The 27,852-nt window shown below is 46.8% G+C and overlaps 1 protein-coding gene across 1 annotated transcript in view; it reads right to left on the bottom strand.

Annotated features, from left to right (window-relative positions):
* The window catches only part of NT5DC1 (5'-nucleotidase domain containing 1), a 422,920-nt gene that overhangs the window by 82,170 nt on the left and 312,898 nt on the right, over positions 1-27,852 (bottom strand). The window contains exon 7 of the mRNA XM_075340036.1: positions 9,103-9,277. Coding sequence (XP_075196151.1) covers positions 9,103-9,277 — 175 coding nt within the window. The remainder of the gene's footprint in view (positions 1-9,102; positions 9,278-27,852) is intronic.

Below are 27,852 nucleotides of genomic sequence, written 5' to 3' on the forward strand. Positions count from 1 at the left end.
ATACACACACATTTAATATACACATGACAAGTATATACAGTATATAATATTTAGTTTCATTGGTGAAATGTTTAATACATATTCAATTTGTTGTATGGTCTATTATCTTATGGTGAACAAAATATTTTTTTTGCCTTCCAGCAATCAATCTGCATTTCACTTCCTTCTGCTTGAAAGCTCCATCTAAAGATACAGGACCGTATTTTATCTCATCTGAGAAAATTGGATCAATTATGCTAATCAGACTCTTGTGATCAGTGTGATCCGATTTTCTTGGATGTGGACGAAATGAAAAAAAAAAAATCTTTCTCGTTTTCATTCTCTCAGTCTGTGAAAATCGGACCGCACTTGGAGGTCATCTGAGTGCAGTCCAATTTTTTTCATGGCCCCAATGACTTGTATAGTGGAGCGTGATCAGATTTATGGATGTAAATCATGCATGCTGTGATGTTTTCATTGGACATACTTCACCTGAAGAAAAAAATCAGACATGTTCATGACCCCACAGAATGACATTGATTCGAGTGCAATCCGATGATTTGTTGGATTGCACTTGGTCTAAAAATACGGTCATGTTTTTCAAGTGGATTCAATCTGAAAAAGCACTTAAAAAAGTTGGGATTTTTGTCACGTACCTGGTGATGTGGGGCTTCCTATACCCTAGTGTTTAGAAATCTCTAATTTTTACAGAAAATGCAAAGATCACATTTGTTTTATTTGTTTTCTTATTAGAGATTGATTACACATGAGTATAATAAATTTTTGACACCCACGAGTATCGGAAAATGTAATACATTGATGATCCATACCAGCATTTTCCAATGAATGCCAGCTGAACAAAATTTCCCTGGGATGTTGCAAACCCCACCTCATCAGTTGAGGATTAAGGAGCTATTGCTTGGAAGCAGCTCCATAATTTACATCAAAATGTCCACTCAAAAAAGTTCACAAAAATGATCGAAAAAGACGCGATAAAGGACGTGTTGTGAAGTGTCTTCTGGCAAAAATCAGTGAGTACACCGGTATCTAAAAGCCGTCATAAACGTTGCACAGTAAAAACACAAAAAGGGAGGGGTGCAGCCGCAGTTTCTACCCCTCTCCGTTTGTGAGGTTGGATATTGTGAGAGATAACATCCAACTGACTGAAAGCATGGCACCAGACAAAGAGGAAGAAAACACTAGTGTCTTACCCAAGTAGACAGTGACAAAAATAATTTGGATGTGCTCACCTGGTGGGATGTGGGACCACAACCAATTTAGATGCTTTGGTTAGGCTGCTGCAAACTCACAGATAGACGAGACATAAAACGCTGGAACGAAATGGATTAATGCTGCTATCCCTGACTATCGGGAAGGATAAAGATTCCGTGAAGTTTGATAGCGGTTTTCCATTGTCTCGGCCTTTTGAAGTAGGCACTCTTTTTCAAGTTTTGTCCAGACGGAGAAGAGTGCTTAGGCTAGGTTCACACACTGCGTTTTTTTGACGCTGCGTTTTTTGTGGCAAAAACCGCACAAAAACACACCCGCGGCAAAAAAACGCGGCAAAAAACGCACGCCTTTGGCCGCGATTTGGTGCGTTTTTTGCTGCGTTTTGCTGCGTTTTTGCTCACTGCGTCTTTATGCATTTTTTATCTGTGAACAAAAAAAAAAGGTCTGATGTCATTTCCTTGTTCAATATGTTCTTCATTCTCCACTAGTGTATCCAGGAGAGCAGACAGCTGCAGAACTACAAGGCTCAGCATACTCCATCCAATAGTGTATGCAGGAGAGCAGACAGCAGCTGCAGAACTACAAGGCTCAGCATGCTCCATCCAGGACTGTATGCTGGAGGGAGAGTCATGGGAAGCAGACCTACAAGGCTCAGCATCCTCCATCCAATAGTGTATGCAGGAGAGCAGACAGCAGCTGCAGAACTACAAGGCTCAGCATGCTCCATCCAGGACTGTATGCTGGAGGGAGAGTCAGGGGGAGCAGACCTACAAGGCTCAGCATCCTCCATCCAATAGTGTATGCAGGAGAGCAGACAGCAGCTGTCAAACTACAAGGCTCAGCATCCTCCATCCAATAGTGGATGCAGGAAAGCAGACAGCAGCTGTCGAACTACAAGGCTCAGCATCCTCCTTCCAGGACTGTATGCAGGATTTCTTTGCCCCCCAAACAAAAAAAATGATGTGTGCTTAGCCATATTTTTGTATGCTAGCCGGGTACAGCAGGCAGGTACTGGCTGCCCCCAACCCCCAGCTGCCTATTTGTACCCGACTGGAACCAAAAATATAGAGAAGCCCTTTTTTATTAATTATTTCATGAATTTCATGAAATAATTAAAAAAAAAAAAGACTTGAGCTTCGCCTAATTTTTGTGTCCAGCCGGGTACAACTAGGCAGCTGGTGAGGTGCGAGGTACTGAAGTAAAGGGAGGCGACTGAAGATAAGTGTGGCATAGTTTTAACACAATCTCATAGTGGTGATAACTGTAACTGTTTAATTTCATTAGGGATTTGTTGTCTGTGTTTGTCTGGGGTACTGTGAAAAAGCAAAAAAAAAAAAAGTGTGTCTAGTGATTTAGTCAGTAGTATTAGCCACACCTGTTTCTAGAAGCTTCTAGCAGCTTCTAGTAGTCCTTGTAGCACTATATAAACCAGCCAGAGCAAGCGAGGTGCTGAGAGGTGCGAGGTACTGAAGTAAAGGGAGACGACTGAAGATAAGTGTGGCATAGTTTTAACACAATCTCATAGTGGTGATAACTGTAGCTGTTTAAGAAGAGAAGAGTCGCCGTAAGCTGATCGATTGCTGGGACTTGCCGGGTCTCGCTGTTTGAGGACATCGCAAAACCGCGCGCCGTACGGCGCGCGACTTTCGCCTGTCATACGCTACATCAGCATTATGGAAGAGAAGAAAATCCACATGGTCACCTGCAACACATGCTACATGTTTACGGATCTGCCGCACAAAAAATCCAACTTCACCTGTCAAAAGTGCAAACTTGTTGCCCTCTTAGAGGAAAAGGTGCAGGGACTGGAAGAAAGAATAGCAACTTTGAAGCTAATTAAAGAACATGAGGACTTCTTGGACGAGGCAGAAGCAACAATTCAGGATATGGAAAGTGAGAAAAGCTTCAGAACACATACAGAGGCTGAAAAGTGGACACATGTGACCAAAAGAAGCCAGCGGATCAAGTGGTCGGCACCACCCACACAGCTTAGCAACCAATATGAAGCCCTCATGCTGGAGAACGAAAATGGCACAGCTCAGGATGATACCGTCTCTACAGGAGAAGACACAGTATCATCAAAAGAAGTTACTTTGTCAACAAAAGCAGAAACAAAAGACACTCAAAAACACTCAGGAGCGAAATGCAGTGCATCCAGAAAGAAAAGAAGAGTGGTAGTTATGGGCGACTCACTACTAAGAGGCACGGAGGCAACTATCTGCAGGCCGGACATAACCGCACGAGAAGTATGCTGCCTACCGGGAGCAAAAATCAAGGATGTGGCCAACAGGATACCAACTATCCTCGGATCCAAGGACGAATACCCGTTCCTATTGATACATGTAGGAACAAACGACACGGCAAGAAATGATCTACCAACTATTTGTGAAGACTTTGAAATTCTGGGGAAGAAAATTAAGGAACGGAACGTACAGGTTGTTTTCTCATCAATCCTCCCAGTCGATGGCCATGGTGTCAGAAGATGGAATAGGATACTAGATTTGAACAACTGGCTACGACGGTGGTGCAGGCAGCAAGGATTTGGATTCTTGGACCATGGAGTGAATTACCTCTACGATGGACTTCTCGCAAGAGACGGGATACACCTCACAAAACCTGGGAAACACACGTTCGCCAGAAGGCTTGCCACACTCATCAGGAGGGCTTTAAACTAGAAGAAGAGGGGATGGGAGAAAAAACAGCAGACAAGAACATGCAACAGAAGGACAAACTAATCAAGGATACTAGATGCCGTAAAGAGGACCCAAGACAGGGTAATCAGAAGGAAGCTAAGAAAAGGGGAGCAAAACTTCTTTCCTGCATGCTGACCAATGCAAGAAGCCTGACCAATAAGATGGAGGAACTGGAGCTGGTAATGTATGAGGAGAAATACGACATAGTAGGAATAACTGAGACATGGTTAGATGATAGTTATGACTGGGCGGCTAACCTGCAAGGATATGAATTGTTTAGGAGGGATCGTAAAAAAAGGAAAGGGGGTGGAGTCTGTCTATATATAAAGTCCAGTTTAAAGCCCAGACTAAGAGAAGATATTCAAGAGGGAAATGAAGAGGTGGAGTCTCTATGGGTGGAGATACAAGGAGGGAAAACTAATAAAATCCTCATAGGGGTTTGTTATAAGCCACCAAATATAACAGAAACCACTGAAAATGTATTATTGAAACAAATAGACAAAGCAGCAAATCACAATGAGGTGATTATTATGGGGGACTTCAATTACCCCGATATAGACTGGGAAACTGAAACCTGCGTATCTCAGAAAGGAAACCGGTTTCTATCAGTAACTAAGGATAATTATCTGTCCCAACTTGTGCCGGGCCCAACTAGAGGGGCAGCCCTTCTGGACTTAATTTTAAGCAACAGGCCAGATAGAATAACAGACGTACGAGTGGATGGGCACCTAGGGAATAGTGACCACAATATAATACAATTCCACTTGTCCTTTAGTAAGGTGCCTTGGAGGGGGGTTACAAAAACGCTGAATTTCAGGAAAGCAAAGTTTGATCAGCTTAGAGAAGACCTTCGCCAAATTGATTGGGACAATGTCCTCAAAAATGGGAGCACAGAAAATAAGTGGGACATTTTTAAATTGGTATTAAACACCCACTGCGAGCTAGCCATACCATACAGAAATAAAAGGGCTAGGAACAGGAGAAAACCAATGTGGCTAAATAAGGATGTAAAAGGGGCAATGAATAATAAGAAAAAGGCATTTAAAAAGCTAAAACAAGAAGGCAGCGAGGAAGCATTAAAAATATATAGAGAAAAAAATAAAATGTGTAAAAAACAAATATATTTAGCAAAAGTAGAAACTGAGAGACTCATTGCTAAGGAAAGCAAAGCAAATCCCAAACTATTCTTTAATTATATAAACAGAAAAAAGATTAAAATTGATGGTGTTGGCCCTTTAAAGAATAATGAGGGTAAAATCATAGAAAGCGATGTGGGAAAAGCAAATGTTTTAAATACTTTTTTCTCAACTGTGTTCACACAGGAAAAGCATATGCCAGGGGAAATGCAGAGTGATCATGTAAATGCCCCATTAAGTATGACCTGCCTAACCCAGGAAGAAGTGCAGAACCGACTTAGTAACATTAAAATTGACAAATCACCAGGCCCTGATGGCATTCACCCTCGGGTATTAAGGGAGTTAAGTAATGTGATAGACAGGCCTCTATTCCTTTTATTTAAAGACTCTATAGTAACTGGGTCTGTTCCACTGGATTGGCGGCTAGCAAATGTGGTACCAATATTCAAAAAAGGGTGCAAAAGGGAACCTGGAAACTATAGGCCGGTAAGCTTAACATCTGTTGTGGGTAAAATGTTTGAAGGGTTTTTAAGGGATACTATTATGGAATGTCTCAATGTTAATAACTGTTTAACTCCATATCAACATGGATTTATGAAGGATCGCTCCTGTCAAACTAACCTGATCAGCTTCTATGAGGATGTAAGCTCTCACATGGACCGAGGAGAATCATTGGATGTCATTTATCCCGACTTCGGTAAAGCATTTGACACTGTCCCACATAAAAGACTGCTAAGTAAAATGAGAAAGCTTGGGCTCGGGGAAAATGTGTGTAGATGGGTAGGTAGCTGGCTTAGTGGTAGAAAACAAAGAGTGGTTATTAATGGTGCATACTCAGATTGGGCCAGGGTTACTAGTGGGGTGCCACAGGGGTCTGTATTGGGCCCCCTACTATTTAATATATTTATTAATGATCTGGTGGATGGTTTACAGAGTAAAATATCAGTATTTGCAGATGATACAAAACTATGTAAGGTAGTTAACACAAAGGAGGACAGTTTGCAACTACAGATGGATTTGAGTAAATTGGAGAATTGGGCTGAAAAATGGCAAATGAGGTTTAACACAGATAAGTGTAAGGTTATGCACATGGGAAGGAGAAACAGATGCTACGATTACTTACTAAATGGGAAACTGCTGGGGAAATCAGACATGGAAAAAGACTTAGGCATCTTAGTGAATAAGAATCTAAATTGGAGTGCCCAGTGTCAGGCAGCAGCCACCAAAGCAAATAGGGTGATGGGATGCATTAGAAGAGGTCTGGGGGCACGAGATGAAAACATCATTCTCCCTCTGTACAAATCACTAGTCAGACCACACTTGGAGTATTGTGTGCAATTTTGGGCGCCGGTGCTGAAGAAAGACATTACTGAACTTGAAAGGGTTCAGAGGCGGGCTACTAAAATAATAAATGGAATGGGTGCATTACAATACACGGAAAGGTTATCAAAATTAGGTCTATTTACTCTAGAAAAGAGAAGACTTAGGGGAGACCTAATAAATATGTACAAATATATCAGAGGGCCATATAGAGATCTCTCCCATGATCTGTTTGTACCAAGGACTATGACAAGAACAAGGGGGCATTCTTTTCGATTGGAGGAAAGAAAATTCCTACATCAGCATAGAAGAGGGTTCTTCACGGTAAGAGCAGTGAGGCTCTGGAACTCTCTTCCTGAGGAAGTGGTGATGGCCAACTCACTGAATGAATTTAAGAGAGGAATGGATGCATTTCTTGTTAGCAAAAGTATAGAAGGTTATAAATAGCATAATCTTACAGGTAGATAGAAGAGCGACCTAGATTATTAGAGGAATGGGCGGGGTTGCAATACCAAGACAGGTTTTTAAACTTGGGGTTAGTTAGTTAGGAAAAACAAAGGCTTAGGGGGATCTAATCACAATGTATAAATATATGAGGGGACAGTACAGAGACCTTTCCAAAGATCTCTTTACACCTAGGCCTGCGACTGGAACACGGGGGCATCCGCTACGTCTTGAGGAAAGAATGTTTAATCATAATCACAGATGAGGATTCTTTACTGTACGAGCAGTGAGACTATGGAGCTCTCTGCCGTATGATGTTGTAATGAGGGATTCACTAGTAAAATTTAAGCAGAGCCTGAACGCATTTCTTGAAAAATATAATATTACCAGTTATGTATATTAGATTTTATGACAGGGTGTTGATCCAGGGAACTAGTCTGATTGCCGTATGTGGAGTCAGGAAGGAATTTTTTTCCCCATTGGAGCTTATTTGACACATTGGGGTTTTTTTGCCTTCCTCTGGATCAACATGTTAGGCTAAGGGTTGAACTAGATGGACTTAGAGTCTCCCTTCAACCTTAAAAACTATGAAACTATGAAACTATGATTGGAATCCACAGTGCAGGGTGCCCATGCTTTCTGGGCACCCCCGCTGCGAATTGCAGTCCGCAGCCACCCCAGAAAATGGCGCTTTCATAGAAGCGCCATCTTCTGGCGCTGTATCCAACTCTTCCAGCTGCCCTGATGCCGGGTGGCTCACTGGGTAATAATGGGGTTAGGGCTAGCTATATATTATCAGCTGGCCCAAAGCCCGAAATTCATGGTGTCACGCCAATATTAGACATGGCCACCATGAATTTCTAGTAAAGATAAAAAAACCACAACACACAGAAAAATATTTTTATTAGAAATAAAACACAACACAATTAGTGACTCCATCTTTATTGAAATAAAGAACCCCCCCTCCGCAGTAATCCAGGGTCAGGGTCCCACGCCGTCCAATCCGGATCCAATATCATCTGATCGGTTTGCTGGAAGGCAAAGCGATCAGATGATGTGTCAGGATCAAGTGCCTGAATCACATCACACATCAGCTAATTGTATAAAAGCCGTTTATACAATCAGCAGATGCATCGGTGAAAAAAAAAAATAAAAAAATACTCACTTATGTGCTGATTACCGGCAGCTCCTGGAGCGGAGTCTGTTCCCGTCCGATCGCTGCAGCAGCTGCAGGTAATCAGGGATGAAGTCTCCTGACGCATCCGCTGATAGGTTAAACCGGCCGGCCGCTGGCGTCACCCAGAGACTTACGATCAGCTGATGCGTCAGGTGATCCATCGCCAGGTCCTGCATCCTGCAGGCATACGTACCCGGGGAGACTGCACACACCCGGAGCGGCGGTACCGGGAGGAGATGGGAGCGGGCATGGCACCGGGAGGCTGCAGACAGGTGAGTATGACTTTTTTTCTTCTACTGTTCACTTTTGATTTCGCAGCCGCTTCCACCTCCTGCCCGTACATGACGCCGCACGGCAGCATACATGCCCAGGACTGGAGGTGGAAGCGGCGGTGACGGTACCGGGAGGATTCACGCTTCTGTATTTACTGACAAAAGGAATCCTCTTCCTGTACATGTCACTTTACTACCCACCTCCTGCATTTATAGCTGCGTTTTTGGTCTTAGAAACGCACTAAAATGCACCAAAACGCACCTATTTGCGTTTCTCATTGCGTCTTTCAACATCCCATTGCACTCAAAGGATGAAAAGCGCAGTGAAAAACGCGGGAATAATTGACATGCTGCGTTTTTGTGGCACCACAAAAACGCAGCTGAAAAAAAACGCTGTGTGCAGACAGCAAAAATGAAAACTCATAGACTTTGCTGGGGAAGCAAAGTCATGCAGTTTTCTGAGCAAAAACGCACCCGAAAACTGCACAAAAACGCAGCGAAAAACGCACTGTGTGAACTTACCCTTACTTTGAAACACTTTGACAATAAAAACCGCTATCAAACTTCATGGAATCGTTATCCTTTCCTGATCGTCAGGCAGCGTAGCATTAACCCATTTAATTCCAGCCTTCCATATTTTTAATATGCAAGCAGAGAGAAGGACAGTACCGAAAACACAAGTAAACACTGTTCCTGGCTGCAGTACGTCTAGTAAACATCTGCAGCTGTCCTGGGAACTTAGATTTTAATGTAAGGTACTCTTTAAACTTTGGTCAATCAGAAAGGAAAACATATTCCTGAAACTAAGAGATCTGAAATATAAGTAACAAATGCAAGATAATTAAACTTACCCTAAAATGTGTTCACATAAAAGTCGGCAGTAGTCACTGTGGGAGCTAGTGATTAACAAAAGGGTCTTCCCCGCGTTTTTCAGACTCCTTATCCAGTTTTTCAATGATTCAGGACAAGACTTTAAATATTTGCTTGGGTCTTTCTTCACAGTTGGAAAATATGTTCCACAATTTTCTAAAATAAGAGAAATATGATGAAGAATAAGTCGTTCAATTTTGTTATGAAAACAAATCATTAACATGACAACTTGACTAACTAGTTCTGACTAATCTAACACCAGCCTCAGCATTGATGACTTAAGGCCGCATACAGATTACATTAATGTTGGCTAAACGTGTCGGTGGGATTGGCCGGCCATCTAAGATATACGATATGATACGATACACTTTATTGATCCCGTGGGAAACTATGTTAAGGCTAAGGACACACAGGGAGTGAAAAGGAGCAAGTAAAATGCAATAAAAAAAAAATCGCATTCCACCCGGACCCATGGTACTCTATGGGGTCGTTCCCATGAGCGATTTTATTTCTCAGCCCTAATCCGACCGAGAAGACAATCACACCATGCTGCGGGTGGAATCCAATTAATTTTCTCTTGCACCTATACGGGTGTGAGAGAAACATTGCATTGCACTCGCGTTACACCAGAGTGCAGTGCGATATACGCATCAGCTGATAATAGAGGAGATGGAGAGATTAGTCCCTCCCTCTCTTCCACAGCGCCTGCCCTCTCCTCCACGGCTGTGATCTGATCGCAGGATCGCATCACAGTGGTATGACACTCGGCTTATACTCCAGCAGAGCAGGCGCCGAGTGCCAGTCTTATGTGACTTTCCCCCCAACAGAAGATGTCCAAGGAGATAAGAATTGGATAGTGTGAATTTATTTGCCCAATTCTTTGTGTGATTTCCTTAGGACACACGAGTGCTCAGCTAAACTGTGTATACGGCTGATAGTTATCCTAGAGTGAACTGATCAATTGGACTTATTAGTTGGTTATTTTAACTCTTTCCTTTATAGAGTACCCACCTCAGAGCGAACACTGATATAACATATAGGCACCTTTATAGCTCATGTGCAAGAACTTGTTATATACAGTGTGTCCACCCATATCCTGTCCACCGCCATTAAAGAGAACGACGGCAGCTATAGGCATAGAAATGGTGTCTAGGTATAGTAAAGTAGCCATGCACTACGCAATGAAACCACCTTTAGCGCCACCTGGTGGAAAACAACGGAGTTAGCATTTTTATGTCGAAAACGGAATGAGATAGAAAAAAAAAATGAATTACAAAGTTGTAGGGCATCATCAATTCAATACGAATCACCTTGCATACAGAAATGCTATGATTAGAACGTGTAAAACTCACAAGGCTGCGGACGTGAAGCGACACCTCATGGAGACCTTCCTACAAGTCACTGGGTATGGTGGCTGCGTGGAGTGGCCTGCACGCTCACCTCACCTGACCCCATTGGACTTCTTTCTGTGAGGTCACATCAAACAGCAGCTGTGTGCGACCCCTCCACTAACATTGCCGGACCTACGATGACGTATCACAGATGCTTGTGCAAACGTGTCACCTACCATATTGCACAACGTGCAGCAAGATACAGTATGCTGTTGTAACGGGGTGACGGGGGCGCCTCAGGGATTGTAGTCGTGGCCCCTTTTTCTATCAGGCTTACCCCCGGCTCCGCCATCACTTTTGGGACAGGGGATTGTTCTGTGGGGCAGAGTGTGGTGGAAAAGATCATACTTTCAGCCGCAGGAAGACTCTTCAGGCAGGGATCAGATAAACCAAACGACATCTTTATTGCACAGAGTTTCACAGACAGCTCAATGCACGGATTTTGCAGCGCACGGTCACAATTCCTGTCTGGGGAAATCTTTCCTTGTTGTCTCCTCTAGTGGGGATGTGCCCGGCTACTCCACTTCACCTAGGCTCCCACTCCGGCTAACACAGACTGAACCCACACCAATTCTGCTTCACCCTTGAGGACACTTCTTCTCTTCTTCCCTTCTTTCTTTCTTTCTGCCCACTCAGCTCCACACTCTGCCCCTGGCTGTTCCTTCTCCCCCGTCCCGGAATCAACTGACTTTTACACACACACACACACTCTTTTTCCCCCTAAGCTGCCGGCTCCTCCTCCCTCCTGCACAGTTTCTATGGGGACAGCCGTCCCACTCGGCCACTAGGGGAAACCCAGCTATACAGTGCAATTACAATAAAACATCAACATAAAACATCAACAGCTTTGTCTACCCCAGCGGGGGTATCTTCAGGGGAAACACTGCACCTCTTTGTAAGGGGTCTGCCCACCCCTTACATTCCTCCCCTCTATAAGCCTAAGCCTCCCGGCAAGGCTCGAACCTGTAAAACAAAAGTTAGCAGCAAGGCAAATTTTGGATAAAACTTCAAAACTTTCATAAACAAAGTCAACCACTGAGCCCCCAAGTTCTGTGCCCGGAGTCCCTCCTGGGAGCTCCCGGTCTTTGTAGGCAGTGTGCCCGGAGGCCGTTACAGCACTCCCGGTCTTTGCTGGTCTTCTGCCCGGAGGCTTTTACAGCACTCCCGGTCTTAGTAGATAGGAGGACAAACAATAAAGTCTTCCTTAACATCACGGAGGTAGTCCCTGGCTCAGTCCAGCATCAGGCTCCTTCCGGGCTCGGTAACTTAAACATGGTTGCAAACTGTGGAACTCTTCCGGCTCTTTAACAACACCGGTCTTCAACACGAACATGTCCATCACCTCCGGTCGTTACGGGTCACTCGGGATGGTAAGCTCGCTGCCATTCGGCCCGCTGAGCCCTCACATAATCGGAAAGGGACTGACCTGGCAAGCGGCGCAGCCTCCGGAAACGGTTCGTAGTTGACTGGTGATTCTGGTGCATCTGTCTCCGGTTTTGCCACTTCAACCCCCGACGGGGGTGACGGGGTCGCTGAACGGGACAGCTGGGGACTACCCACGACGATCACCGGGTGTGTGACCATGCTCTGGTGGATCGCTAACACCGCCGGTGTCCCCTTTTCTGGGTCAGCACTCAGTCCTGTCATGACTTCTGGCGACACCGCCAGCGTGTTTCTCGGCCGGGAAATCTCAGCCAGCACCGGTCTCTGCTGGATACGCCTCCGGTATTGGCACTCTTCCCGTTCGATCTCTTGCTGCCACTGTGCGGCCTCTTGTGCAGTGGGCATCCGGGTCACTCCTACCGCAAATAGGCCCCGGCATCCCACTTCACATGTCTTCATCAGCATCCTGGGGCCAGCACCTCCCCTCTTTGAGCGGCGCACTCCGCACTTCTTTTTCTTCACCGGCCAGCCCCAAGCTTTTCTTTTGGCGCCAATTCTTCGCGCTCTCACTGTGTTCATGAAGACGGCGGCCATCGTGCCGCCATCTTGTGCCCGGTCCAACGCCTTAGGCACCACTTCTTCTTCCCACCATGGGATCGGGACCCTTCGCCAATAATCCGGATCCTGTACCGTAGACACTATTTGGTCTCCATCTTCTTGGATCGGGACCCCTTGCATATAATCCGGATCCTGCCGACTACGCCACATGTAACGGGGTGACGGGGGCGCCTCAGGGATTGTAGTCGTGGCCCCTTTTTCTATCAGGCTTACCCCCGGCTCCGCCATCACTTTTGGGACAGGGGATTGTTCTGTGGGGCAGAGTGTGGTGGAAAAGATCATACTTTCAGCCGCAGGAAGACTCTTCAGGCAGGGATCAGATAAACCAAACGACATCTTTATTGCACAGAGTTTCACAGACAGCTCAATGCACGGATTTTGCAGCGCACGGTCACAATTCCTGTCTGGGGAAATCTTTCCTTGTTGTCTCCTCTAGTGGGGATGTGCCCGGCTACTCCACTTCACCTAGGCTCCCACTCCGGCTAACACAGACTGGACCCACACCAATTCTGCTTCACCCTTGAGGACACTTCTTCTCTTCTTCCCTTCTTTCTTTCTTTCTGCCCACTCAGCTCCACACTCTGCCCCTGGCTGTTCCTTCTCCCCCGTCCCGGAATCAACTGACTTTTACACACACACACACACACTCTTTTTCCCCCTAAGCTGCCGGCTCCTCCTCCCTCCTGCACAGTTTCTATGGGGACAGCCGTCCCACTCGGCCACTAGGGGAAACCCAGCTATACAGTGCAATTACAATAAAACATCAACATAAAACATCAACAGCTTTGTCTACCCCAGCGGGGGTATCTTCAGGGGAAACACTGCACCTCTTTGTAAGGGGTCTGCCCACCCCTTACACTGTCCAGAGTCCAGGTGTGCATTGCAGCTGACGGTTGCCACTTTGAGCATCAAAGTTAAATGAGCGCCATATGCGTGACCAGCATTCAATGTTTTGGAGGGTTCATGGGTTTCATATCATAGCATTTCTGTATGTAAGGTGTCGATTCGTATTGAATTGTTGATGCCCTACAATTTTTTAATTCGCTTTTTTTCTCTATCTCGTTCCGTTTTCAAGATAAAAATGCTAACTCCGTTGTTTTCCACCAGGTGGCGTTATAGGTGGTTTCATTGCGTAGCACATGGTTACTTTATTATACCTAGATACCACTTCTATGCCTATGGCTGCCGCCGTTCTCAAGTTATCAAGTTAATGGCGGTGGACAGGATATGGTTGGACACACTGTATCTACATGGTTGTATTTACTGTGGACAATTCCACAGCAACACAACTCAAAATCCACAGGAAAATTCACTAGAAAATAGTCAAGCAAATTGTACTAATTTTGTTGGCCGCAAATTCCAACAGCTAATCTGTACGCAACAACAAAAAAAACAAACAATCTAACAGATTTTACAGCTTTCATGCTGAGGTTCTCTGGTCCTGCAGCCAGTACTGGTCAACACTTTTGAGCAAAAAGCAATTGGCTGCAGTGGTTGTGTGTCCACATGGGCCCAACAAGTCAAGACCCGAAAAGACAGACCAGGAAGGGGAGTACATGTTTTATTATTTGAGGCATTTCTGTGGATTATGAACCTCTGAATTTTACTGTGATATTTGAGTTTTAATCTTTCCACAGCGTGATATGCTGCAGATTTAAAGACCCCCAATTTCCCTGCAGAACATTTTCGGAAAAAGTGAGAATTGTGGCTGCACCACAGGTTAGGGCAGTGACTATAATGTTGTGTGAGCTGACAGCCTGTCCCATCTCAGGCTATATATAGTTTGTGAAGTGACAGTCACATACTGTATGTTATCTGCAATGCACAGTCTGCTTCAGAAATCTGTGACATGCTGCTGCCCTCTAGTGGCTGTAAAGCTGAAATTCCAGGATTTTCTCTAGTTCTTTAGGTATAATAATAATAATAATTTTATTCATTTATATAGCGCTATTAATTCTACAGCGCTTTACATACATTGGCATCACTGTCCCCATTGGGGCTCACAATCTAGAGTCCCTATCTGTATGTCTTTGGAGTGTGGGAGGAAACCAGAGTACCCGGAGGAAACCCACGCAAACACGGGGAGAACATACAAACTCCTTGCAGATGGTGTCCTTGGTGGGATTTGAACCCAGGACCTCAGCGCTGCAAGACTGTAGTGCTAACCACTGAGCCAACGTATGAGTATATATTTTATGTGCAATTTTTCAGAGATTTTGCTTATTTATCTGAAGCACTTGCTGGACTAATGTGGGCATGTGCAATAATTGTGAGCAATCGTTTCCCAGTGGTTTGTAAGATTAATGAATTGATGTCCCTATTTATGATTTTGATAAATCCATAAAATTAATGACTAACATGAAATTTAATGTGGGGTGAAAACTAGTGAAAACCTGATACATTTCTGTCAGGTTGTCTTCCTAATTGATTTATAGAACTGTCTATATGACAAGCCATTCACTTATTTTGTTTTTATGGGGAATGAGTCCTTGGTGATGTTTATTTAGCGTGTCTCCTGATGAGTTGTTAGGAATAACAACAAAACACGTCACTTCTTGATACATGTTCGGTGGGGGTATTCCCTTGGTATAGGTCTCTAAAGGATTTTGTGTTTGTCTTGTTCCTAGTATCAGGAAACAGGTATACCATGCACTAGTCACTTTTTGGACATTTATTTTAGCATTATCTTTATATATAATTCCCTTATTCTGTCTGTCTGTCTTGCTCCAAAATTGTGTCCTTACGGTGACAAACAGCGGATTGGCCGCTCGCCTCGGCTCTTCCCCCCCGCACAGATTGGCCGTTCGCCTCGACTCGGCTCCGCCCCCCGCACGGATTGCCCGCTCGGCCAGGCTCCGCCCCCCCACGGATTGACTTCTCGCCCCAGCCCCCTGCACGCATTGGCAACTCGGCCACGCCCCGCCCCCCTCACACATTGCATGCTCGCTCTGGCCCTGCCCCCTGCACGCATTCCCCGAAACGACACGGAGCCCAGACTCCCAGGTGAGTGCTGTACCCCCGGGAGCCCACACCAGCGTACGCCACGGTGAGTGCTGTACCCCCGGGAGCCCACATCAGCGTACGCCGTCAACCCAGCCAACACATATCCTCGCATTGCTGGGGTTGCCGGCGTACGCTGGTGTGGGCTCCCGTGCGAGCGGGGTACGCTGGTAACCATGTAATATTGTGTAACATGGTTACCAGCGTACACCGGCTCCCAGGTGAGCGCATCAAGGTCCTGCAGCGGCGGAACACACACACACACTAACAGACATAAGAACAGACACACACACACACACACACATATCAGATCACACTCACACACACCTCACACACACATCAGATCACACTCACACACACCTCACACACACATCAGATCGCATCCACACACACCTCACACACACATCAGATCGCATCCACACACTCACATCATCCCGTGATATCGCTTGCTTATTGGCGGCGATACTGTGCGTGCAGTGACCTTCCAGGACCTGCCGGAGGATCACATGGCCAGAAGCATGTGGTATCTCCGGATGTTGTGAGTGTTTGAGCGCGTATGTGCGATATCGTCAGTGTGTGTGTGCGTGTATGCGATAGGATGTGTTCGTGTATGCGATACGATGTGTGCATGTATGCGATAGGATGTGTGTGTGTATGCGATCGGATGTGTGCGTGTATGCGATCGGATGTGTGCGTGTCGGCAGAAGGCAGAGGAGCACTGCGTGCAGCACAGCTGCTGTGACCGCACACCGGAGGGCACAGGCAAAAGTGGGGTGTGAGTGTATGCGATCAGATATGTGCGTGTATACTGGCTGATGTGTGACTGTGGAGCACGATGGGGGGTGCACAGCATGGGGGATGGAGCACGATGGGGGGTGCACAGCATGGGGGTTGGAGCACGATGGGGAGTGCGCAGCATGGGGGATGGAGCACGATGAGGAGTGTGCAGCATAGGGGATGGAGCACGATGGGGGGTGCACAGCATGGGGGATGGAGCACGATGGGGGGTGCACAGCATGGGGGATGGAGCACGATGGGGAGTGCGCAGCATGGGGGATGGAGCACGATGGGGAGTGCGCAGCATAGGGGATGGAGCACGATGGGGAATGCGCAGCATAGGGGATGGAGCACGATGGGGAGTGCGCAGCATGGGGGATGGAGCATGATGGGGAATGCGCAGCATGGGGGATGGAGCACAATGGGGAGTGCGCAGCATTGGGGATGGAGCACATTTGGGAGTGCGCAGCATGGGGGATGGAGCACGTTTTGGAGTGCGCAGCATGGGGGATGGAGCACAATGGGGAATGCGCAGCATGGGGGATGGAGCACGATGGGGAGTGCGCAGCATGGGGGATGGAGCACGATGGGGAGTGCGCAGCATGGGGGATAGAGCACGTTTGGGAGTGCGCAGCATGGGGGATGGAGCATGTTTGGGAGTGCGCAGCATGGGGGATGGAGCACGATGGGTATTGCGCAGCATGGGGGATAGAGCACAATGGGGAGTGCACAGCATGGGGATGGAGCACGTTTGGGAGTGCGCAGCATGGGGGATGGAGCACGATGGGGAATGCGCAGCATGGGGGATGGAGCACGATGGGGAGTGCGCAGCATGGGGGATGGAGCACAATGGGGAGTGCGCAGCATGGGGATGGAGCACGATGGGGAGTGCGCAGCATGGGGGATGGAGCACAATGGGGAGTGTGCAGCATGGGGGATGGAGCACGATGGGGGGTGCGCATCATGGGGGATGGAGCACGATGGGGGGTGCGCAGCATGGGGGATGGAGCACGATGGGGGGTGCGCAGCATGGGGGATGGAGCACGATGGGGAGTGTGCAGCATGGGGGATGGAGCACGATGGGGGGTGCACAGCATGGGGGATGGAGCACGATGGGGGGTGCACACCTCCCCCCAAAACACACACACACACACCGCCACACACGCACTGCACAACACACCACACACACACTGGGAACCACAAACACCGCCCTACACAGATACCCACACACACAGACAACACCGCACACACACAACACCGAACACACAAACACCGTGGCACACACAAATGTACGCACATGCCGCACAACACACACATTGCACAAAACATAACTCCCACCAAAACACACACACCCCACACCCACATAAACCGCGCAACACACACACACAACGCTACAGACACACAGCGCTCCACAAAGAACGCAACACACACAACGCAACACACAAACAACACCGCTCTCACCCCCCGCCACACCCAGACAACACCCAGAACATTTACAGCCCCTACACAAACACTTGGTAACTACACACAACAACATCTATATATACAAGTGCCTACAAGTAGTATTCAACCCCTTGCAGATTTAGCAGGTTTGATAAGATGCAAATAAGTTAAGGTCCAGTCACACTAAACAACTTACCAGCGATCCCAACAACGATAGGGATCGCTGGTAAGTTGCTAGGAGGTTGCTGGTGAGATGTCACACTGCGACGCTCCAGCGATCCCACCAGCAACCTGACCTGACAGGGATCGCTGCAGCGTCACTACACGAGTTGCTGGTGAGCTCACCAGCAACCAGTGACCAGCCCCCAGCGCCGCGTGAAAGATGCTGCGCTTGGTAACTAAGGTAAATATCGGGTAACCAAACCGATATTTACCTTGGTTACCAGCGCACGCAGCTACACGTGCAGAGAGCAGGGAGCAGCGCACACTGAGCGCTGGCTCCCTGCTCTCCTAGTTACAGCACACATCGGGTTAATTACCCGATGTGTGCTGCAGCTAAATGTGCACAGAGCAGGGAGCAGCGCACACCGGGTGCAGTTGCACAGGGTACATATATAGGGTATAGAGTACAGGGTGCAGCTGCACAGAGCAGGGAGCAGCGCACACCGCTTAGTGCTGGCTCCTTGCTCTCCTAGTTACAGCACACATCGGGTTAATTAACCCGATGTGTCCTGCAGCTAAATGTGCACAGAGCAAGGAGCAGCGCACAATGCTTAGCGCTGGCTCCCTGCTCTCCTAGCTACAGCACACATCGGGTTAATTAACTCGATGTGTCATGCAGCTACATGTGCACAGAGCAGGAGCCGGCACTGACAGTGAGAGTGGCGGAGGCTGGTAACAAAGGTAAATATCGGGTAACCAAGGACAGGGCTTCTTGGTTACCCGATGTTTACTGTGGTTACCAGCCTCCGCAGAAGCCGGCTCCTGCTGCCTGCACATTTAGTTGTTGCTGTCTCGCTGTCACACAGCGATATGTGCTTCACAGCGGGACAGCAACAACTAAAAAATGGCCCAGGACATTCAGCAACAACCAACGACCTCACAGCAGGGGCCAGGTTGTTGCTGGATGTCACACACAGCGACATCACTAGCAACATCGCTGCTACGTCACAAAAGTTGTTCGTTAGCAGCGATGTTGCTAGTGATGTTGCTTAGTGTGACGGGGCCTTTAGAGCCTGCAAACTTCAAACAAGAGCAGGATTTATTAACAGATGCATAAATCTTACAAACCAACAAGTTATGTTGCTCAGTTAAATTTTAATAAATTTTCAACATAAAAGTCAGGGTCAATTATTATTCAACCCCTAGGTTTAATATTTTGTGGAATAACCCTTGTTTGCAATTACAGCTAATAATCGTCTTTTATAAGACCTGATCAGGCCGGCACAGGTCTCTGGAGTTATCTTGGCCCACTCCTCCATGCAGATCTTCTCCAAGTTATCTAGGTTCTTTGGGTGTCTCATGTGGACTTTAATCTTGAGCTCCTTCCACAAGTTTTCAATTGGGTTAAGGTCAGGAGACTGACTAGGCCACTGCAACACCTTGATTTTTTCCCTCTTGAACCAGGCCTTGGTTTTCTTGGCTGTGTGCTTTGGGTCGTTGTCTTGTTGGAAGATGAAGAGACGACCCATCTTAAGATCCTTGATGGAGGAGCGAAGGTTCTTGGCGAAAATCTCCAGGTAGGCCGTGCTATCCATCTTCCCATGGATGCGGAACAGATGGCCAGGCCCCTCGGCTGAGAAACAGCCCCACAGCATGATGCTGCTACCACTATGCTTGACTGTAGGGATGGTATTCTTGGGGTCGTATGCAGTGCCATCCAGTCTCCAAACGTCACGTGTGTGGTTCTACCTGTCTCCACTGTTGGGAGCATCATCCGGAAGTGGAAGGCTTATGGAACTACTGTTAGCCTTCCACGGCCTGGACAGCCTTTGAAAGTTTCCACCCGTGCCGAGGCCAGGCTTGTCCGAAGAGTCAAGGCTAACCCAAGGACAACAAGGAAGGAGCTCCGGTAAGATCTCATGGCAGTGGGGACATTGGTTTCAGTCAATACCATAAGTAACGTACTCCACCACAATGGTCTCCGTTTCAGACGAGCCCGTAAGGTACCTTTACTTTCAAAGTGTCATGTCAAGGCTCGTCTACAGTTTGCTCATGATCATTTGGAGGACTCTGAGACAGACTGGTTCAAGGTTCTCTGGTCTGATGAGACCAAGATCGAGATCTTTGGTGCCATAGGCCCAACTCCTTGGAAAGGGTTTTGTACCCCTTGCCAGCCTTGTGACCCTCCACGATCTTGTCTCTGATGGCCTTGGAATGCTCCTTTGTCTTTCCCATGTTGACCATGTATGAGTGCTGTTCACAAGTTTGGGGAGGGTCTTAATTAGTCAGAAAAGGCTGGAAAAAGAGACAATTAATCCAAACATGTGAAGCTCATTGTTCTTTGTGCCTGAAATACTTCTTAATACTTTAGGGGAACCAAAACAGAATTCTGGTGGTTTGAGGGGTTGAATAATAAATGACCCTCTGAATAAACTTTTCACAATTTAAAAAAAAAAAAAGAAATAACATTCTTTTTTGCTGCAGTGCATTTCACACTTCCAGGCTGTCCAAATGTCACAATGCCAAGTTAATTCCGAATGTGTAAACCTGCTAAATCTGCAGGGGGTTGAATACTACTTGTAGGCACTGTATATATATATAACAAAAATCATACATTAACTACACAATACGTAAATTCTAGAATACCCGATGCGTAGAATCGGGCCACCTTCTAGCATATTGTAAAAGATAAGTCTTAACATCCGTTTCAGTGAGGAAACAAAGTCTATGGAGCATCGATCTGACACTTTATAGACTTTGCTTACAGGCTGCATGAGACTCGGCGCTTATGAAGAGCGGTGACATCAGTAACATTACCGCTGCTCAGGGTCACTGGGTCTCTCCAGGACATGCTGCGTGAGATCAGGCGCCTCTGAAGAATGATGAAAATCAAAACTTTGAGCCCCAATTAGCCTCCTATATAGATTATGAGCCCCACATAGCACTCCTATTTACGATGTGAGCCCACACATAGCTCCTCTATATACAACATGAGAGCCACATAGCCTGTCTATATACAATGTGATCCACCACAAATCCCCTCTATACACAGTGTGAGCCTCCACATAGCCTCCTAATTACAGCATGAGCCCCCATACAGCCTCCTAAATACAGCATGAACCCTCACACAGCTCCTAAATACAGCATAAGGGTGCTTTCACACATCCGGATTTTAGCTCTGCGGCACAATACGGCGTTCTGCAGAAAAACCGCAACCGGCTTTTGTAACGCCGGTTGCGGTTTTTTTTTGCATAGACTTACATTAGTGCCGTATTGTGCCGCAGGGGCTTGCGTTCGGTCCGGTGTTTGCCGCATGCGGCAGATTTAGCCGATGCGGCGGCCGGATCGAACGTTCCCTACAACGTTTTTTGCTCCGGCAAAAAACACCGCATCGCGACGCATCCGGCCGCTGCGGCGCATTTTTCAATGCATACCTATGGAGGCCGGATGCGGCGCGATGCGGAAAAAAACGCATCCGCTCGCCGCATGCGGTTTTTTCCACTGCGCATGCTCAGTAGCATGCCGCAACCGGAAAAAACCGGACGGGCCGCATGTAAAAACTTATGCAAAGGATGCGGTGTTTTCGCCGCATCCGTTGCATAGTTTTCACAGCCGGATTGAGCCGCAGAGCTCAAACCGGATGTGTGAAAGTAGCCTAAGTCAACACGCAGCCTCTTAAATACAGCATGAGCCTCACACTGCCTCTTAAATACAGCATGAGCCCTCACACAGCCTCCTAAATACAGCATAAGTCAACACATAGCCTCTTAAATACAGCATGAGCCCCTCCACAGCTTCCTGTTAGCATGAGTCCTCACATATCCTTCTAAATTTTTTAACCCCCGACATAGCCTCCTAAATAAAGCATGCGCACCCACATAAACTTCTAAACACATGAGCCGTCACATAGCCTACTATATACATTAGGAGCTTCCAAAATATAGCATGAGCCCTCACATAGCCTCCTAAATATAGCATGAGCCCCCACATAGCCTACTAAATACAGCATGAGCCCTCACGTAGACTCCTAAACACATGAGCCCTCACATAGCCTCCTAAATACATTATGAGCTTCCTAAATACAGCATGCGTTCTCACAAAGTCTCTTAAATATAGCATGAGCTGCCCCATAGCTTTCTAGAGACAGCATGAGCCCCCACATAAACTCCTAGACACAACATGAGCCCTCACATAGCTTCCTATATACATTATGAGAACCACATAGCCTCCTATATACATTATGATCTCCAAATAGGGCTGACATCGGGTGGCGGGCAGCAACAGTAGCTGGGTGGCAGAGGGCATGGTGTGGTCTGCAGTCCAATGTTTTCAGGCCTTCGGCTGTCTTGGTCTGCAGGCAGGCCAGAAACCGATAGACGGCCGGAGGTGACATGAGGGATGCACGTTTATCACCCCTGCCTTAGGGTTATGTAAATTGCATTGCAGTTTCAGGACATGTTTAGTGATTGATAGATCATACGCAGTCTTAGGTGCCCTTTGCACACTACAACATTGCAAGCTGATGCTGCGATGCCGAGCGCGATAGTCCCCGCCCCCGTCACAGCTGCGATATCATGGTGATAGCTGCCATAGCGAACATTATCGCTACGGCAGCTTCACATGCACTCACCTGCCCTGCGACGTCGCTCTGGCCGGGGAACCGCCTCCTTCCTAAGGGGGCGGGTCGTGCGGCGTCATAGCGACGTCACACGGCAGGCGGCCAATAGAAGCGGAGGGGCGGAGATGAGTGGGAAGTAAACATCCCGCCCAACTCCTTCCTTCCGCATAGCCATCCGGGACGCAGATAGGAGATGTTCCTTGCTCCTGCGGCTTCACACACAGCAATGTGTGATGCCGCAGGAACGAGGAACAACATCGTAACATCGGTCATTTCCAAATTCATGGAAATAACCAACGCTACACCGATGATATGATTACAACGCTTTTGAGCTCATTAATCGTATCAAAAATGCTTTACACACTACGATGTTGAGAGCGACGCCGGATGTGCATCACTTTCGATTTGACCCCACCGACATCGCACCTGCAATGTCGTAGTGTGCAAAGGGCCCCTTAGTCCATTGCTCTTAGCTTTGCAGCCACATAATGAATAGTTTCAGACTTTTTTTTACTACACAGTGTACAAACCAAGGAAATCTTTTCAGTATAAAAAAAGAACATGTAAGCCACTAGAGTGTGCTACATATTTAAGAATTACAATTTGTTGTATTTTTTTTTTTAGACAGACTGGAATTTAACATATTAGATGATAAATATGACCCTTCTAGAAAGAGTACATAATTCATAACAAAATCATATTGTTATTTTTCTTCCAGAACCCCGTGGCAGTGTGTTTAACGCTACAGGCATATAAGGTAAAGTTAAAAATGTCAATGTAATGTTATTTTGACAGTGAGTTTCTGCATCATTAGAAGTTGTAATTGACACATATGTGCTGTCCCCGTGCCAGCAGCCGGTGATGCTCGGATCCGGGCCTTCTGGGGTGGTGGCTCGAGGGTCTCCGGACCCGGAGGTCTCGCGGACACGTTGAATAAATGGGGGGACGTAGATGTACGGGCTAGGCCATATTAAGTTCGTGACGCCACCCACAGTGTGTGGTGAGTTGGGACACCATCGCTTCTGTTATGGGGCACCCGGGTGAGATGTAGGCTGTTCCGGGTGCGGGCTCCTTCACTGCGGGCTTGCCAGATGGGTCGGCCATGCTGCACTGATGGTATCCAGGAACGAGAAGGGTGGCAGGGTCCTGGAGTCCCTGCCCTTTATCTGCTTGGTCACATGTTGCAGTTTTCGCGCCTAAAAATGGCGGCAAAAATGGCGACTTCTGAAAATTTCTCAACGGATCACCACTAACTGTCCAAGGCGCACTTCCACAAGGTAAGTGGATGGGTAAGTATCCTGTTCGTGACGCCAAGTTTCGGGGTGTGCTGCCCCTGTGCCAGCAGCCGGTGCTGCTCGGATCCGGGCCTTCTGGGGTGGTGGCTCGAGGGTCTCCGAACCCGGGGGTCTCGCGGACACGCCGAATAAATGGGGGGATGTAGATGTATGGGCTAAGCCGTATTAAGTTCGTGACGCCACCCACGGTGTGTGGTGAGTTGGCACACCATCGCTGCTGTTATGGGGTACCCGGGGGAGATGTAGTGGCAGCTGGATGTTAACCCCTCCATGGGTAGGGATGGTTGCCTCGGGACCCAGTGTCTCTGTGCAGGGTATAGCGATGGCAAGGGGATGCTTGTTTACTCTTAGTCAATAAATCACAAGAGTCTCTGGTAAACCAAGGTGCTGGTGGCCGGCGCCGCGGCCGGTTGCATTCGGGTCCCCCACGCAGGCTGGTGGTCTCTATCCTTTTCCTCTGCACTGACTTTGTGTAAGTTGGACTTCCTAGTCTGGAACTCAAGAGTCCGCTCCCGGCTGGATGTGGCCTAAGGAGCCGTGCCCGCAGACGCTGGCCCGTGGGATCTATGGGCCCTGGCGATGACCTCGTATCCCTATCGGTGGGCTGTTGTCTTCTATGAGGGACTTTGGGTGGGACAGGACCTCTAGTCCTGGCTTCAATCGGTTAATTAACCAGGCCGCTTGTTTCCGGTCCTGGCTTCAGGGTCCGAGTACCCCCCTTTGTGCTCCGGTTTCCGGGTCGGTTCCCCGTGTCGGTACCGGCGCGCTACAACCCTGTCCCGGTCCACCTCGGTTCTGCCGAGCCGTCTTCCCGTCTCCTGCTGACGGAGACCACAGTCTGCCACCTAGCCAAAGTCACCAGGGCTCCTAGCCTGGTACCATTCAACTTGAACTTTCTCTGCTGGAGCTACACTTAGCTCCAGCCCACACTCCTTTCCAAACTGAACTCCAAACTTTTACTACTTGTTTTCCCGCTCCGGGCTGTCTAGACCCCTGGGTGGGTGTGTCCAACCGCCTGGTCACGCCCACTGGTGTGTCTATCTTTCCCTAAGGGGGGGTGACTAGGGTTTCAGGTCGGCTGTGTGTTTCCTAAGTGGGGGATGGTGCTGTGCAGGGGCCTATCTGTGACTACCTGGTTTTGCCACGGTGTCACACATACTTAAAGAAAACCTGTAACTTGCTTAAAAAAATATTTAAATACCTTGCAAGAATCCCTAAGCTCCCCTGATTCTGCTGCTCTTTTTGGTTTTGCACTGCGTCACTCCATTGCTGATTTAGTCACATTTGTTGTTTTTTGGAGCACACAATGTGAAACCTCTGCTTGTAGACGAACGTAGCCTTTCACAACAGTGCACTTTCAACCTCCCTGCCAATCAGAGTTCAACAGTGTCTGGAGCTTGATAAATTGCGAGATCAGCTGTGATTGGCAGTGTAAAGAAGGAAGGGATAAAAGCGCACACTGCCCAGAGCAGACTGTGAAGAAACACACAGTTGGACAGAAGGCAGAGATTTCACATACTGCGCTCCGAAAGCAACAAATGTGACTATCTCCGCAATGGATTGACGTGGTGTAAAACAGAACATAGTTTCAGAATCAGGGGAGCTGAGGGATTTAACTCATTTAACTAATTTTTTAAGCAAGTGACAGATCCTTTTTGAAGACCTTTCAACAAGTCAAAAGTGTCCAGTTTCTGTTCTTGTTTTATTCCCCCTGCTCCCCTCAATATTGTGTTACAGTCATATGAAAAAGTTTGGGCACCCCTATTAATGTTAACCTTTTTTCTTTATAACAATTTGGGTTTTTGCAACAGCTATTTCAGTTTCATATATCTAATAACTGATGGACTGAGTAATATTTCTGGATTGAAATGAGGTTTATTGTACTAACAGAAAATGTGCAATCCGCATTTAAACAAAATTTGACCGGTGCAAAAGTATGGGCACCTCAACATAAAAGTGACATTAATATTTTGTAGATCCTCCTTTTGCAAAAATAACAGCCTCTAGTCGCTTCCTGTAGCTTTTAATGAGTTCCTGGATCCTGGATGAAGATATATTTGACCATTCCTGTTTACAAAACAATTCCAGTTCAGTTATGTTTGATGGTCGCCGAGCATGGACAGCACGCTTCAAATCATCCCACAGATTTTCAATGATATTCAGGTCTGGGGACTAGGATGGCCATTCCAGAACATTGTAATTGTTCCTCTGCATGAATGCCTGAGTAGACTTGGAGCGGTGTTTTGGATCATTGTCTTGCTGAAATATCCATCCCCTGCGTAACTTCAACTTCGTCACTGATTTTTGCACATTATTGTCAAGAATCTGCTGATACTGAGTTGAATCCATGCAACCCTCAACTTTAACAAGATTCCCGGTGCCGGCATTGGCCACACAGCCCCAAAGCATGATGACCGCCACCAAATTTTACTGTGGGTAGCAAGTGCTTTTCTTGGAATGCCATGTTTTTTTGCCTCCATGCATAATTGCTTTTTGTATGACCAAACAACTCAATCTTTGTTTCATCAGTCCACAGGACCTTCTTCCAAAATGTAACTGGCTTGTCCAAATGTGCTTTTGCATACCTCAAGCGACTCTGTTTGTGGCGTGCTTGCAGAAACGGCTTCTTTCGCATCACTCTCCCATACAGCTTCTCCTTCTGCAACGTGCGCTGTATTGTTGACCGATGCACATTGACACCATCTGCAGCAAGATGATGCTGCAGGTCTTTGGAGGTGGTCTGTGGATTGTCCTTGACTGTTCTCACCATTATTCTTCTCTGCCTTTCTGACATTTTTCTTGGCCTGCCACTTCTGGGCTTAACAAGAACTGTACCTGTGTTCTTCCATTTCCTTACTATGTTCCTCACAGTGGAAACTGACAGTTTAAATCTCTGAGACATCTTTTTGTATCCTTCCCCTGAACAACTATGTTGAATAATCTTTATTTTCAGATCATTTGAGAGTTGTTTTGAGGAGCCCATGATGCCACTCTTCATAGGAGATTCAAATAGGAGAACAACTTGCAAGTGGCCACCTTAAATACCTTTTCTCATGATTGAATACACCTGCCTATGAAGTTCAAAGCTCAATGAGGTTACAAAACCAATTTAGTGCTTTAGTAAGTCAGTAAAAAGTAGTTAGGAGTGTTCAAATCAAGAAATTGATAAGGGTGCCCATACTTTTGCACAGGTCAAATTTTGTTTAAATGCGGATTGCACATTTCCTGTTAGTACAATAAACCTCATTTCAATCCAGAAATCTTACTCAGTCCATCAGTTATTAGATATATGAAACTGAAATAGCTGTTGCAAAAACCCAAATTGTTATAAAGAAAAAAGGTTAACAGTAATAGGGGTGTGATAATTGATCACAAATAACAAACAGTTGACATAAAAGAAAAGAATATGGCCCTCCTGTCTCTTCAAAGGATCTATGTAAGCCAAAGAAATTGCTTGGACCTTCAGCCCCAATGTAATCGGACTTTAGTAACCATAGTTATAGGTGCCAATTAACATTAGCGTCCACTAATAATTGGATAAGTCTTACCTCACTCCACATTAGAAAAATGAATTGGTCTCACCAAATTTATTTGGATGCCATCTAATACAATCACTGGGGTCCAGATAATGCCCCTTAATAGATCAGTCGTACCTCCCGACGCGTTTCATTCAGGTATAGAACTCTTCAGGGGAGTCTCAAAAAGTATCACATCCTTTTAGGGTCCCATAGAATATGAACCCACCATTCGCATAACATGCTGAAACCAAATATATAAGATTACAATAGATATCAGCATGTCAGCCAACCAATCATATCTATAAATAAAAATATGAACATAAAAAAACTCACCAATTAGTATGGACTCATCACATAATCAATCTGTGACGCATCCAATTTCAAATCCTAACAAATTATGGACCCATAGCCTATATACCGTGCTGGGAGAGAATGTGCAACAAGATAAATGTCAGCACATTATATGCTGCTGTACAGACAAACAGTTAGGGGACTCACCATGTAGCTGGAGCGGCCGTGCTTATCG

This window comes from Anomaloglossus baeobatrachus, chromosome 3, assembly GCF_048569485.1.
Source record: "Anomaloglossus baeobatrachus isolate aAnoBae1 chromosome 3, aAnoBae1.hap1, whole genome shotgun sequence".
In the NCBI taxonomy this organism is placed as follows: domain Eukaryota; kingdom Metazoa; phylum Chordata; class Amphibia; order Anura; family Aromobatidae; genus Anomaloglossus; species Anomaloglossus baeobatrachus.